The 12,968-nt window shown below is 38.2% G+C and overlaps 1 protein-coding gene across 3 annotated transcripts in view; it reads left to right on the top strand.

The window, feature by feature from the left end:
* The window catches only part of LOC105479487 (collagen type XIX alpha 1 chain), a 334,678-nt gene that overhangs the window by 261,262 nt on the left and 60,448 nt on the right, over positions 1-12,968 (top strand). For all 3 annotated transcript variants that reach the window (XM_011737482.3, XM_011737483.3, XM_011737484.3), the window contains exons 24-34: positions 194-247; positions 921-1,010; positions 2,674-2,718; positions 2,826-2,903; positions 5,690-5,725; positions 5,837-5,890; positions 5,979-6,032; positions 7,383-7,424; positions 12,094-12,195; positions 12,280-12,333; positions 12,617-12,670. In XM_011737482.3, coding sequence (XP_011735784.2) covers positions 194-247; positions 921-1,010; positions 2,674-2,718; positions 2,826-2,903; positions 5,690-5,725; positions 5,837-5,890; positions 5,979-6,032; positions 7,383-7,424; positions 12,094-12,195; positions 12,280-12,333; positions 12,617-12,670 — 663 coding nt within the window. The remainder of the gene's footprint in view (positions 1-193; positions 248-920; positions 1,011-2,673; positions 2,719-2,825; positions 2,904-5,689; positions 5,726-5,836; positions 5,891-5,978; positions 6,033-7,382; positions 7,425-12,093; positions 12,196-12,279; positions 12,334-12,616; positions 12,671-12,968) is intronic.

Below are 12,968 nucleotides of genomic sequence, written 5' to 3'. Positions count from 1 at the left end.
CTTCACTTGAACCAATAGACCACGTAGAATCACTAATATTTTTCCAGGTCTTAAAGGCCAAAATCAATCCAACTCCTTGTATTAATAAGCTATATGTTAAAATTCTGTTCTCTCGACAAAGATTCAGATATAGGGAAATGTTATTATAAGAGATGTTCTCATTGCTCTTTCCTATTCACTCTGAGTTTTCTAGGGATTGCCAGGAGAACATGGTATCCCAGGAGAACAAGGCATTAAAGGAGAAAAGGTATAGTTTGCATTTTCCTCATTTTATATGTTAAGTAGATAGGAGGAAGAGACAGAGGATCATAAGGGAGATGAAAGGACGCCCCAGGGCTTCTGGGATTGTTCAGGGGACAGACATTCACATTAACTACAATGTAAATGGTACCCCCTAGAGTTGTGCATTTTGGCAGCCCTGGTTCTGGCACAGGAATGCCATGTGACAAAATGAACTGAGAGATGAAGATATCAGGAGTCTGAAAGTCAAGCTCAGTTACCAATTCTGATATAAACCTAAGAAGTCTCTTAATCTTGCAGGACCTGTTGCTTGATATCTACATGGAAACAGTGTATTAACATTGAACTATTATTGGGGAATAACTTAAAGAAAACATAAAGATCATCTATAGAACTTTATTAATAAATATGCCCTTTTGTGCATATATATATACACATATACACACACATGCATATGTTTTGTGATACTGCTAACATAACTAACTGCAAAATCTAAATGCACTGAACAGGCATGAATTAGGTACTCAATAAATATTATTGAGTTGGTGAGTGAGTGAGTGAGTGAGTGAATGAAGTTTGACTGGCTATGATGACAACTTAAAACAATGGAAGCCACTACCTCCTCTCTTCCCACCATGAACCTGAGCATCAAAGAAAGAATCTTACTTTGTTTTCCACAGGGAGATCCAGGTGGGATCATAGGCCCTCCTGGGCTTCCAGGTCCAAAAGGTGAGGCTGGTCCTCCAGGGAAAAGCCTGCCAGGGGAACCAGTAAGTATTAGCCCTTTTGTTAATATATTTCTTGCAAGTTCATTAATTACTGCTTGTGGGTTCCTAGTTTCAGATCACAAGTATGGGAATAAGTTTAGGTCTGCAAAAAAAAAGGAAAAAAGAACTTAAAACAGAACTACCTTTTGACCTAGCAATCTCACTACGGGTTTCTTTTCCCAAAAGAAAATAAATAGTTCTACCAAAAAGACACATGCATTCGTGTGTTCATTGCAACTCTATTCATAATAGCAATGACATGGATTCAACCTAGATGCCCATCTACAGTGGACTGGATAAAGACAATGTGATATATATAACCATGGAATACTATGTAGCCATAAAAAGGACAAAATCATGCCCTTTGCAGCAACATGGATACAGCTAGAGGCCATTATCCTAAGCAAATTAATGCAGGAACAAAAAACCAAATACTGCACGTCCTCACTTATAAGTGGGAGCTAAACACTGGTTGCACACCAGCATAGTAGAGATGGGAGCAAGAGATGTGGAGGACTACTGATGGGGGAGAGTTGAAGGGAGGCAAGGTTGAAAAACTGTCAGGCACTATGCTTACTTCCTTGGGTAGTGGGATCATTCATACAATAAACCTGAGCAATATGCAATGTACCCATGTACTAAACCTGTACATGTACCCCTGAACCTAAAATAAAAGTCAGGGGAAAAAAGAAATATTCATCTATTCATCTTATTCTTTTTTTTTTTTTTTTTTTTTTTCCTGAGACAGGGTCTTTAATCTGTCACCCAGGCTGGAGCACAGTAGTACAATTATGGATCACTGCAGCCTCGACCTCCATGATTCAAGTGATCCTCCCACCCCAGCCTCCTGAGTAGTGGTGACAACAGGCACATGCCACCACTCCTGGCTAATTTTTATATTTTTTGTATAGATGGGGCTTCACCATGTTGTCCATGCTGGTCATGAACTCCTGAGCTCCAGTGATCTGCCACCTCGGCCTCCCAAAGTGCTGGGATTACAGGCATCTTATTCTTTAAATCAGAGATAAAACCTCTTAAATGTGTGATAAGCAAAGGGCTTTCTTCTGAAGAAAATATACATGTATACAACATTTTGCATATGATTTTGGAAGATTCCTAGGTCCCCTGAATCCTACACATGGATTCTGTAGAGATCCATGAATCCCAGTCAGGTACACTAGTTTTACACCATAAAACTTCCTAGGACAGTGTTGTAAAACAGAAAAACTACCTGAATTTTCCCTTCCAGAGGTTTTGCAGGTATCACCATGGTTTGTCATTTGCAGAAAATGTCTTTGTGACCCAGACTATTCCCAGGACATTGAAAACTGGACTGCTGGAAAATCTAAATAACCAATGTTTTTAAAATATGTTTTATGTGCCTTTGTTTCTCATCTCCTTTGAACTTATGTTATTAAATAATAATAATATTTCTCAATATCAGGTGCCTCATTTTATAAATAAAAATCTTTTATATTTTAAAACAACTATACAAAATCTATAACCTATTGAAATGTGTACTCCCTGTTCCTTATTCTTTTATAGAAAAAGATTTATTCAAATAAGATGAAGAGTGATAAAACATATTAGTTATAACTTCTAATGTGTTTATAACCTTTCTAGAAGAAGATACGTATTCAATGTATTCACCTTCTTTTTCTTTTAGGGATTAGATGGAAATCCTGGAGCACCTGGTCCGCGTGGACCAAAGGTATAAAAATATTTAGTTAATTTTTAAGAAGTTAATAATTAACAAAATATAGCAGAGAAGTTTATGTCTCTTGAGGCTTGCGCTAACAGCAGCCTTTCATTTCACAGGGTGAAAGAGGACTTCCAGGTGTTCACGGTTCCCCAGGGGACATAGGCCCACCAGGGGTAGGAATTCCTGGCAGAACAGTAAGTGAAATTCATTCAGTCCTTGTTGATTCCAATATTGTGAAACAAAATCCAGTGTCAAATTTTAACAAGGTGAAAAGAATAGAAAGGTCAGAGGAGGAAATACAAATAAACACTATCCAGAGAGGATTGATGGGCACTGAGGTTGTATCACTTAAGCACAGAGACAGTACCCGCTGTTTGTTTTTTAACTTACAGATGCTGGTCACACATACGCTAATTTGGATTAGAAGCAGTCATTTAACCTATACCTCTAATCTATATATTAAAAAGCACAAATACATATTTGTAAGATGGTATGACTGCCTAATATTAGGCCATTATATATTACAGCTTGTTTTTAATTAAGTTAAAACAAGAAGTTAATATTTAAAGTGAATGGCGTACACATAGGTGAAATGACACCAAAAAGGTCTGAGTAATGTCTTCAGAGTGAAGAGATGGTGTTTTCAATGGTAAAAACAAATAATGGGTAGTTTTTAAAGTATTTAAACTATAAGGACAGAGCCTAGAAGAGCCCCTATTAATAATGACCACTATATCCACACTTGTAGACCAAATAATAATAAATATACAATTTTCATTTACTATGAAAAGACATAAAATATTTTTGAACAAGAAAAGTAGAAATAAATGGTTATTCTAACGCCATTAATTTAGAAAATTGTCCTGTATGGTGTAATAGAAAAACAAACTAACTTTTTTCCTATTATGCTCTTAACATTCAACATAATACAATTCTGACACCAGATGTGTGGGTTTTTTTCCCCTACTCATCAATTCTCCAGTGGACATCAACTGGATGTTCTACTAGTCAATTCACGTCTGACACTATCTACCTGGAGTTAGCGTCAGATTCCACAGGTTAAGGGCTCAATCGCACAAAACCGACCCCTACTTCAGAGGCCAACTGCATATCTGGGCCTTCATTACTTCTGTTCAACCAGCTATAAACTGCAAGTTTCCATAACCCCCACCTCAGGTTCTGTAGTTTGCTAGAGTGGTTCACAGAATCAAGTAACTCTTTCTTACATTTACTGGTTTATGGTATCAGTAAAGGATACAGCTGAACAGTCAGAAGAAGAGTTACAAAGGGAGAGGTCTGGAAGGGTCCCTGAGTGTAGGAGCGTCGGTCCCTGCGGAGTTGGGGTGTGTCACTCTCCTGGCACATGGGTGTTTTTGCCAGCCTGGAAGTTCTCTAAACCCCATATTTTGGGATTTTATGGAGGCTTCATCATGTCAGCAAGATAAACAACTAACTATATTTCCAGCCCCTCTCCCCTCTTCACAGAATGCAGGGTGGGCTGAAAGGCCGAGTTTCTAATTGTGGCTTGGTCTTTCTGGTGATCAGCTCCTGTCAAGGAGCCCACCAAGTCACCTCATTGGAACAAAAGACTCTCCTATCACCCAAGAAACCCAAGGGATTAGAAGCTCTGTGTCAACCGGGGCCAAAAAACAAGTATTAGAACAAAAGTTTATGTTAGCAACCTATTGTTAAGGAATTTACGAGGGTTTTAGGAGCTCTGTGCCAGGAACTGAGGGCAGAAACCAAATATTATTTTATCACAGTATCACATCTTTATATTGAAGTTATCATGAAAAGTTAAAAGAAAGCATAAGTAGTGAAGGGATATGTTGTGAATGAGGGTTGTCTGATTTGCCAGGGCAAGAATGTAAAAGACCATTGGAGATGGAAATTAAACCAAGTAAAAACTTGTATCAGAAAATTATTAGAGGCTGGACCTGGTGGCTCATCCTTGTAATCCCAACACTTTGAGAGGCCAAGACAGGTGGATCACTTGAGGTCAGGAGTTTGAGACCAGCCTGGCCAACACGGTGAAACCCCATCTCTACTAAACATACAAAAATTAGCCGAGCGTGGTAATGGGTGACTGTAATCCCAGCTACTCAAGAGACTGAGGCAGGAGAATTGCTTGAACACAGGAGGTGGAGGTTGCAGTGAGCCGAGATTCCACCACTGCGCTTCAGCCTGGGTGACAGAGTGAGACTCCATCTCAAAAAATAAAGAAAAAGAAAAGAAAAGAAAATTATTAGGGAAGTGATGGTGGTTGAGGATAAATAGAAAGGGAGGAAAAAAGTAGCTTTGGCAAGAGCAGTGATATGAATATTTATTTCTTTAAATAAGAAAGGAAAAGTCAGTGAGTAGTTACTGAAGTCAACTGCTAGGAAACCAGCTCTTGACTTACTTAGGTTGCAAATTCCTCTTACAGAAGTTCATGGTTACGTAAGAGCGGTACAGCTACCATCACTAAGTTCCCTGATAATCTCCCAGCCTCATTTTATTTATCCCAAATTCCAATTTTCTAAAAGTAGAAAAATATCATTGATTAGTGTTTTACCTCCTACTCCTGTCACTGAACACTGGTTCTGGTGATTTCTTCCAAGAGATAAATGACTCAAAGTTGAAAGCAGAAAAGAAAAGAAGCCCCGAACCAGTTAACCCTGTGGGCGGTCAGTTTCTGACAGATGGAATTTGGATGCATTCTTTGTGCCCTCATGAATGTGCAGTGACAGATTATGGTAATGAGATAGATGTCCCAAGTCTCTGAGCAAAATCATATTGATGTTTCCAGCAACAGGTATCTGATTAAGTTATTCACCTACGACCTGAAAGTCTTGGCCGACTTTGCAGTTTTCCTCGTGTGTACGGTGGCAAACCCTGTTGTGCCTCTAAGTAAACTACAATGCTTAGTCTTTTATGTCACTTGGATAATTTATGGACATTCTTGGTGGAATTTTGATAATAAAATCTCATTTGTACTCAGGGCTCCCAAGGACCAGTTGGAGAGCCAGGTATTCAGGTAAGCTACTTAACTAATTTTTTATCCCAGCAAAGCCACCTTGCTGACTTGGGGGAAATGACTGAAAGACCGTCCTCATAAGTAACTGTTTTTATTTCCCTCCTTTTCCAGGGTCCTCGAGGTCTTCCTGGGTTGCCAGGAACCCCAGGGACTCCAGGGAATGATGTAAGGACTTTCTTTATCTACCCTCCCCCATTTTAATCTGCATCTGTGCCAATGTGCAAAGATTGAACATGGACACCTCTGTTTTCAGGGAGTTCCAGGGAGGGATGGAAAGCCAGGCCTGCCAGGCCCCCCAGGTGACCCGGTATGTAGACAGACCTTGTCTGATTTATGTGTCTTAAATGCACCCAGAAGCCAAACAGCCTCCCAAGCAAGTTTTGCTGTCCAAACTCATTAGAATGCTCAGTGACTGCTTGGTGATTTTGTTTATCCCCATTATTTTGTCGAGAGAAAAAGAATTCAGGCTGGGTCAGCATTTCTGTGTGTGTGATGAATACTTATTTCCTAAGGGTATAATTCAACTGTACAATTTTGCCCCAGGCTGAGCCTTGGCATATAATGTCTCAATCCCATTGAAAATTGAGATAAAATATATCGCCACGATTTCTATTTTTTCTAATGCTAGTGGCTAAATGAATTTCATTTTTCTAAATGAAATTTTGCAGGTAAGTTGCCTACAATATGGTACAGATCCATTGATTCTGTAGCTTTAAAATGTCGCAATGATTAAATTATGAAAACTGGCTTGAGTAGACTCTTATAAAATGGGTTTAGGCACTAAATGTGTGTTTCAAAGTTTTATTCTAGGTTAAACCTTGCTTTGAGCAACAGTGAAATCCCTTTAAATAGCCTCAGACTCGGCAGTTATAATTTGAGAGGCCATATGGTACATGACATTGTATTAAGAGTCTTGTATAATAAAATCCAAATCTGGCTTCTCAGTTCTAAGCCTCACAAATCCTTTCTACCTCCCACAGTGTTTGGGCCTTATGTGCCTTTATAAGCTATGTGTGGAGGCATATTTTGGCATTACTTTAACGCCACTGTTGGGTGAATCACTTGTACATTTTTCTGGGAATCTTACAAAATATTACTTGGGTTTACACAGTGTCTCTCTGAAAGAACATCTGAAGATATGTGGCCCAAATGTGGTCCAAGTTCCTTCAGTATTTGTCTTGCCTATCACTTAAGCCAACTGTAGGTTCTTTTGAACTTCCATGAGAAATAACTGTAAGGCAAACTTATCTGGTAGTTTTCATATTTCTCAACAGCCTGATAATGTGTTTGCCAGAGGAGTGATTTCCTTTTAATAAATAATTTATCTTTATGTATTATTTAAAACCAATAATATACCAGGGACGGCATAAAGGTTGCCATGAAAATATAAAATAGGGATGCACAGTCAAAATGATGATATGTGTGTTTGCACGTTCATGAGAGAATAGTGAACATTTTTCAAAATTTGTTCTGAATTCTATCAGTTCCACGTGCACATTTCTTGATACGAAACATAACGTTAAGCCAGTGATTGTAAAGTGAGACACTAGAAGCTTCATGGCATTTTGAGGAAAAATATCTATATTGTACTGTATGTTTATATTATATTGTGTTCATATATAAATACATATCTTTGGTTTTATCTTCTTAACCACAGATTGCACTTCCTCTCTTGGGAGACATTGGTGTTTTGCTCAAGGTACTGTATTGCTGTGTAAGAAATTGTGTGTTAATTTCCAGAAAAATCACAAAGAAAATATTTAGCAGAAATTGAGTCAATTGTTTAGCTGGAACTACAATTCAATTTTTAAATGGCAGGACATCTTTAAGATAGGAAAATAAACATGTATCTTATATACCTTATGCCATTTATCGTAATTCTTTCACTCTCTTCTTTACCAGCCTCTCATTTTGGGCGGAGCAGGGGTGGAGGGCAGCGGGTAGTATAGTTATGAATTGGCTACAGGGAAGGAATTATGTCATTAGCACCCTGGAGTAGATTATTCTCTCTTCTGGAGGAACATCTTTCTCTTAATGGGTGTTGACTCACCCTGGCTCACTACTGTGAAAGCGAATCCTTCTCACTAAATCTGGCCTGGTCAGTCCCAAGATGAAAATCAGTGCTGCTCTATATATGGCCACTTACAAGGCTGAATTTTGATGTCATGGGATTTTACAAAATTCCACAGTCGAAACCTGCCCTAATACCTGTTACTCTGTTCAATAAAAATCACCTCTACCTATTATCATCTCAGGGAATTAATCTTGCTATCTCTTTTTTTAATCTCTAACACTTCCCTGTATTTTATCAGTAAAACATACTGGGGGGATGATAATGGCACATATGTAAGGGTATGTATTTGCATGTTTCTGCCTGGTGTGCTACGACTGAGTGAGCCCACATGAAAATCAGGCTCTTGACTTCATACTCAAACACAATGTGTTGTATCTTTCTTTGTATGAATGGACATTGTGTATGTGTACACACACACAGACTATAGTTAGATATATATAATTTAGTTTGTATTTCTAGCATGTAGCCCAGTGATTCACACAATTATTTGCACAATAGTAAGCAGGCAGAAATATTTGTTTAATTGAATTCAAAAGACTCGAGTTCTAGCATATACATTTGTAAAGTAGAGTTTTGAGAATAGATGCATAAACATAAGTGTAAATATGAATATGAATATAAATATATATTAAAGGAATTTCTAAGACCTCCAAAAGCCAGCAGTTTTTATAAGCCAGAGAAGAATATTTGCCAGAATTTCAGGAAAATCTTATATTTATTGAGTTAAAATTACAGGCCAGTTAATATGCCACTTTACTTATATCATCTCATTTAATTTCCATAATAATCTTATGAGTTCAGCCTGTTGCAGCATTCCCATTCTATAGATGACAGACCTGAAGTTCTCAGCAGTTAAGTAACTTTTTCAGAGTCACACAGCAAGTAAATGTAACATTAACACAGGAACATAGGTCCTCAGACATTAAGTCCTAGATTATTTATGAGACAGTGGTGTTGGAAATAGCAGGATTGCAGGAGTTATATCATTTCAGAATACTTAGGGTTCTTTAAGGATGAGAAACCTTTATGCTGTAGTAGAAATGAATATACTGGTAGAATATGGGATCTCACAGAACAGATCAAAGGACCATGAATAGGCTCTGACAGGAAGCAGAACCAGGGTTCCAGTGCTCTCAGAAGTGGAACTAATTGACAGTCTCACCCGGGAATCATCCCTCTAATGAACGTGCTCTGCCATTGCTCCAGTCTCTGTGTCATTTCACTGAAGTTCTGAGTCCGTAGAGAGCCGGACATCTTGACTGATAGTCTCCACAAACTGTATACAATAGAAGCAAGGGGAGGCATGTAGTTCCCCGAACAAAGTCCAAATACAGGAATTTAGATTCTGGGTTGGATCTGTCAGGCCAATGTAATAACATCATGTTAAATCCTGATCCTGTTACCCCATACGTTAACACTATATCTCTCTACCTTGAGTCTTTAGCCAATTTGATCATCCTGCTTTCTGTTTGTAAAAATATCTTTGATTAAAGTATTAAAAAGAACTGGCATAATTACAGGCCCCTTCAAAGGCCTCCTTTTAGATTAATCAGTATGTCAATCCCTCTTTGAATGACATTGTGTATTGGTTAATAATTGATGCATCTTTATTCTTTCCATGAGAAAATCTTAAGACCTTTTTCCAAGAATGTTAATAAAACTCAGTTATTTTACATTTACCATTCTGGTAACCCTAACCCAAAGAAAATGAAGTCAGTTTCAAATGACTCTTAGAAATTGTATTTGTCATAATGATTATCATTTTTTAATGTTTTACTAAAATAGTCAGTTGAACAATCTCTTCTAAAATGTTGCTCCATATCGATATGCCAAGGTTTTGCTCCGTATTGAGATGTCATGTTTGTGTCTGCAGATCATTATCTTTTTCATACTTTTTGAAATATGGAAATCCTTTTGTTTCTCTTAAGTTCTCAAGTGTCTCTTTATCTTCATAGTTTTTCAGGTATCATCAGTAATGGTTCTATAAATATATATATATTTAACTCCTGTGCCAACACATTGTCCCTGTGAAATAATCCAGGTGGTAAAATTCATCTGGAAATTTTCTATATTCAGACTCTAAGAAAGACCACCATGAAGAGAGCTGTTTAACCCAGCATGTTTTTATATACTTTAAGTTCTGGGGTACATGTACAGAACATGCAGGTTTGTTGCATAGGTATACACGTGCCATGGTGGTTTGCTCCACCCATCAACCCGTCATCTACATTAGGTATTTCTCCTAATGCTATCCCACCCCTAGCCCCCCACCCCCAACAGGCCCCCTTAGTGTGTGATGTTCCCCTCCCAGTGTCCATGTGTTATTGTTCAACTCTCACTTATGAGTGAGAACATGCGGTGTTTGGTTTTCTGTTCTTGTGTTAGTTTGCTGAGAATGATGGTTTCCAGCTTTATCCATGTCCCTGCAAAGGACATGAACTCATTCTTTTTTATGGCTGCATAGTATTCCATGGTGTATATGTGCCACATTTTCTTTATCCAGTCTATCATTGATGGGCTTTTGGGTTGGTTCCAAGTCTTTGCTATTGTGAACAGTGCCCCCAATAAACATACATGTGCATGTGTCTTTATAGTAGAATGATTTATAATCCTTTGGGTATATACCCAGTAATGGGATTGCTGTAACCCAGCATTTTTGAGATGATTTGCCTCATGTATTCATCAGGGTTCTCCAGAGGGACAGAACTAATGGTATATATGTATATATGAAAGGGAGTTTATTAAGGAGAATTGACTCATGTGATTACAAGGTAAAGTCCCACAATAGGCTGTCTGCAAGTCGAAGAACAAGGAAGCCAATAGTGGATCAGTCCAAGTCCCAAAACCTCAAAAGTAGGGAAGCTGACAGTACCGCCTTCAGTCTGTGGCCGAAGGCCCAAAATCCTCTGGCAAACCACTAGTGTAAGTCCAAGAGTCCAAAGCGAAGAATATGAAGTCTCATGTTTGAGGGCAGGAAGCATCCAGCACTGGAGAAAGATGAAGGCCAGAAGACTCAGCACATCAACCCCTTCCACCTTCTTTTGTCTGCTTTATTTTAGCTGCACTGGCACCTGATTAGATTGTGCCCGCCCATATTGAGTGTGGGTCTGCCTCTCCCAGTCCACCAACTCAGATGTTAATCTCCTTTGGCAACACCCTCACAGACACACCCAGGAACAGTAGTTTGCATCCTTCAATCCTATCAAGTTGACACTCAGTATTAACCATCACACCTTGCAAGCTTTTCAGTATCATGCAAATTTAGTGTTCCAAGGAGCCCATGTTTGAAAATCAGATTTACAGTGCTATTCATTACGTCAAAAATATTGAATTTGAATAGCCATGGGCTTTCTTGCCAGTTTCTTATCAATGGCAAGCTTCACTTCTTTTTCATGTTTAAAGATTCTTTCCTTTAGGGAAAAGGATGGAAGTATGGAAACGTAGGTTGTCCTACCTTCTGTCAACTGTTAAACTATCTCCCCCACTCAGTGGCCCTTATTCTGTGCCTTTCTTGGTCATATTCTTATTCCAACAATTTATTTAAAAATAAGCCTATATAGAGCTTTTCACACACACTCTTTCTTTAGCTGTGTGATGAGAGTTATGTTTATCTTATGAGCTCAGACTCTGGAAGTTAAGATTTCCCACATCAGTTAAAGGTTGCAGAGAAGGCAATGGAAAGGTAATTTCACTTAGATTTCCTATTGTCACTTGGATTTGACCTAGGAGTCAAGTCTATGTCAGTCAAGTAATTATTTCTCTAGAGTGCCTCCACCGACAAAATGTTAGTAAACTGTATGTAGTTGGAGAACTAATTTTGCTCCCACAAGGACAAATCCTTTCTTTGCAGGTTTTTTGTTGTTGTTGTTGTTTTTAAAATGATTTGTGCTATAGGGTGTATGAATTCTGTAATCGTGCTGGGTTTTCTAAACTTTATTACCACTCCCTTTTGAAACATTCTACTAAACAATGGAACTTCAGTTTTTGTTCTTGACTTACGTGTCTTTTCCTTATTTATTTGGAATTTTCTATTTAAATGTCATTGGAGACCTGCTTTTAAAATAAAAGCTCATCAATATCATAAACAGATATCACTGATGAGCTTTGAAAATAGTTTTTACCTCACAAAATTAATGTTTTTAAATTGGATAAATCAAGTTTCTGAAAGCAGAGTGACGTATCTATATCACTCATCTCTGACAAAGGTTCCAAAAGAACTTCACATCACATGAAACCTCACCTTTAGAGATGGCTTTTATGACTCTCTCAGTAACCTTATCTTTATACTCATTAGAATTTCTGTGGCAACTGCCAAGCCAGTGTCCCAGGGCTGAAAAGCAACAAAGGAGAAGGAGGCGCTGGTGAGCCTGGAAAGTATGATTCCATGGCCCGGAAGGTGAGAAGCCTGACTGAATGTTTACGAACCCTATAGGTTACATGTAGTGCATCCTCTCAGTTCTGTTCTTCCTCTGTCCTCTAGGGTGATATAGGGCCACGGGGTCCTCCAGGAATCCCAGGCAGAGAGGGACCAAAGGTAAGAAATTCTCTTCTCCACTTTCACCTTGGGACCCTCAATTCAGTATGAAAAAAAGGAACCCGATATTTGAAAATATACAACTTTAAAAATACATACATGTATATATAGATATTTATGGAGGGAGAGAGAGACGAAAAAGCCACTTGCAAATGTTGCCATTTATTTGTTCCCTGACCCTGTCCAAATTACATGCCCCAAGTGTTCTTAGAAGAGATTTTTTTCATTTCCAAAAGATAAGAAAAATGATTGCATGTGCTAGCTGAATGTATTGTCTTTTTAGGGAAGCAAAGGAGAGCGGGGCTACCCTGGGATACCTGGGGAGAAAGGCGATGAGGTAACAGATTCTTTTCTGATTATACAGTCCTAATAATGATTCTCTTTACGTGGCTCAACAGAGTAAAAATGTTAATTTTTCTATAGCTCAGATCTAATGCTAGAACCAGTAAAAACAAAGACCACTTAGAGCTTTTAAAATGTTGACACATTTTAAATGACATGTTTATGTTTATTATCAGTGGTCCGGTTTTAGAGACAAGGAAATTAAGGCACAAAGTTAATATGTCAGTTATAATTTTTCTGTTTTCATTTAGCACATAACAATTCCAGCTCTCACAAAATAAAAGTAAAGGAAA

This window comes from Macaca nemestrina, chromosome 5 (assembly GCF_043159975.1).
Source record: "Macaca nemestrina isolate mMacNem1 chromosome 5, mMacNem.hap1, whole genome shotgun sequence".
Taxonomy (NCBI): domain Eukaryota; kingdom Metazoa; phylum Chordata; class Mammalia; order Primates; family Cercopithecidae; genus Macaca; species Macaca nemestrina.
This window is presented reverse-complemented; position numbering and strand designations above follow the sequence as displayed.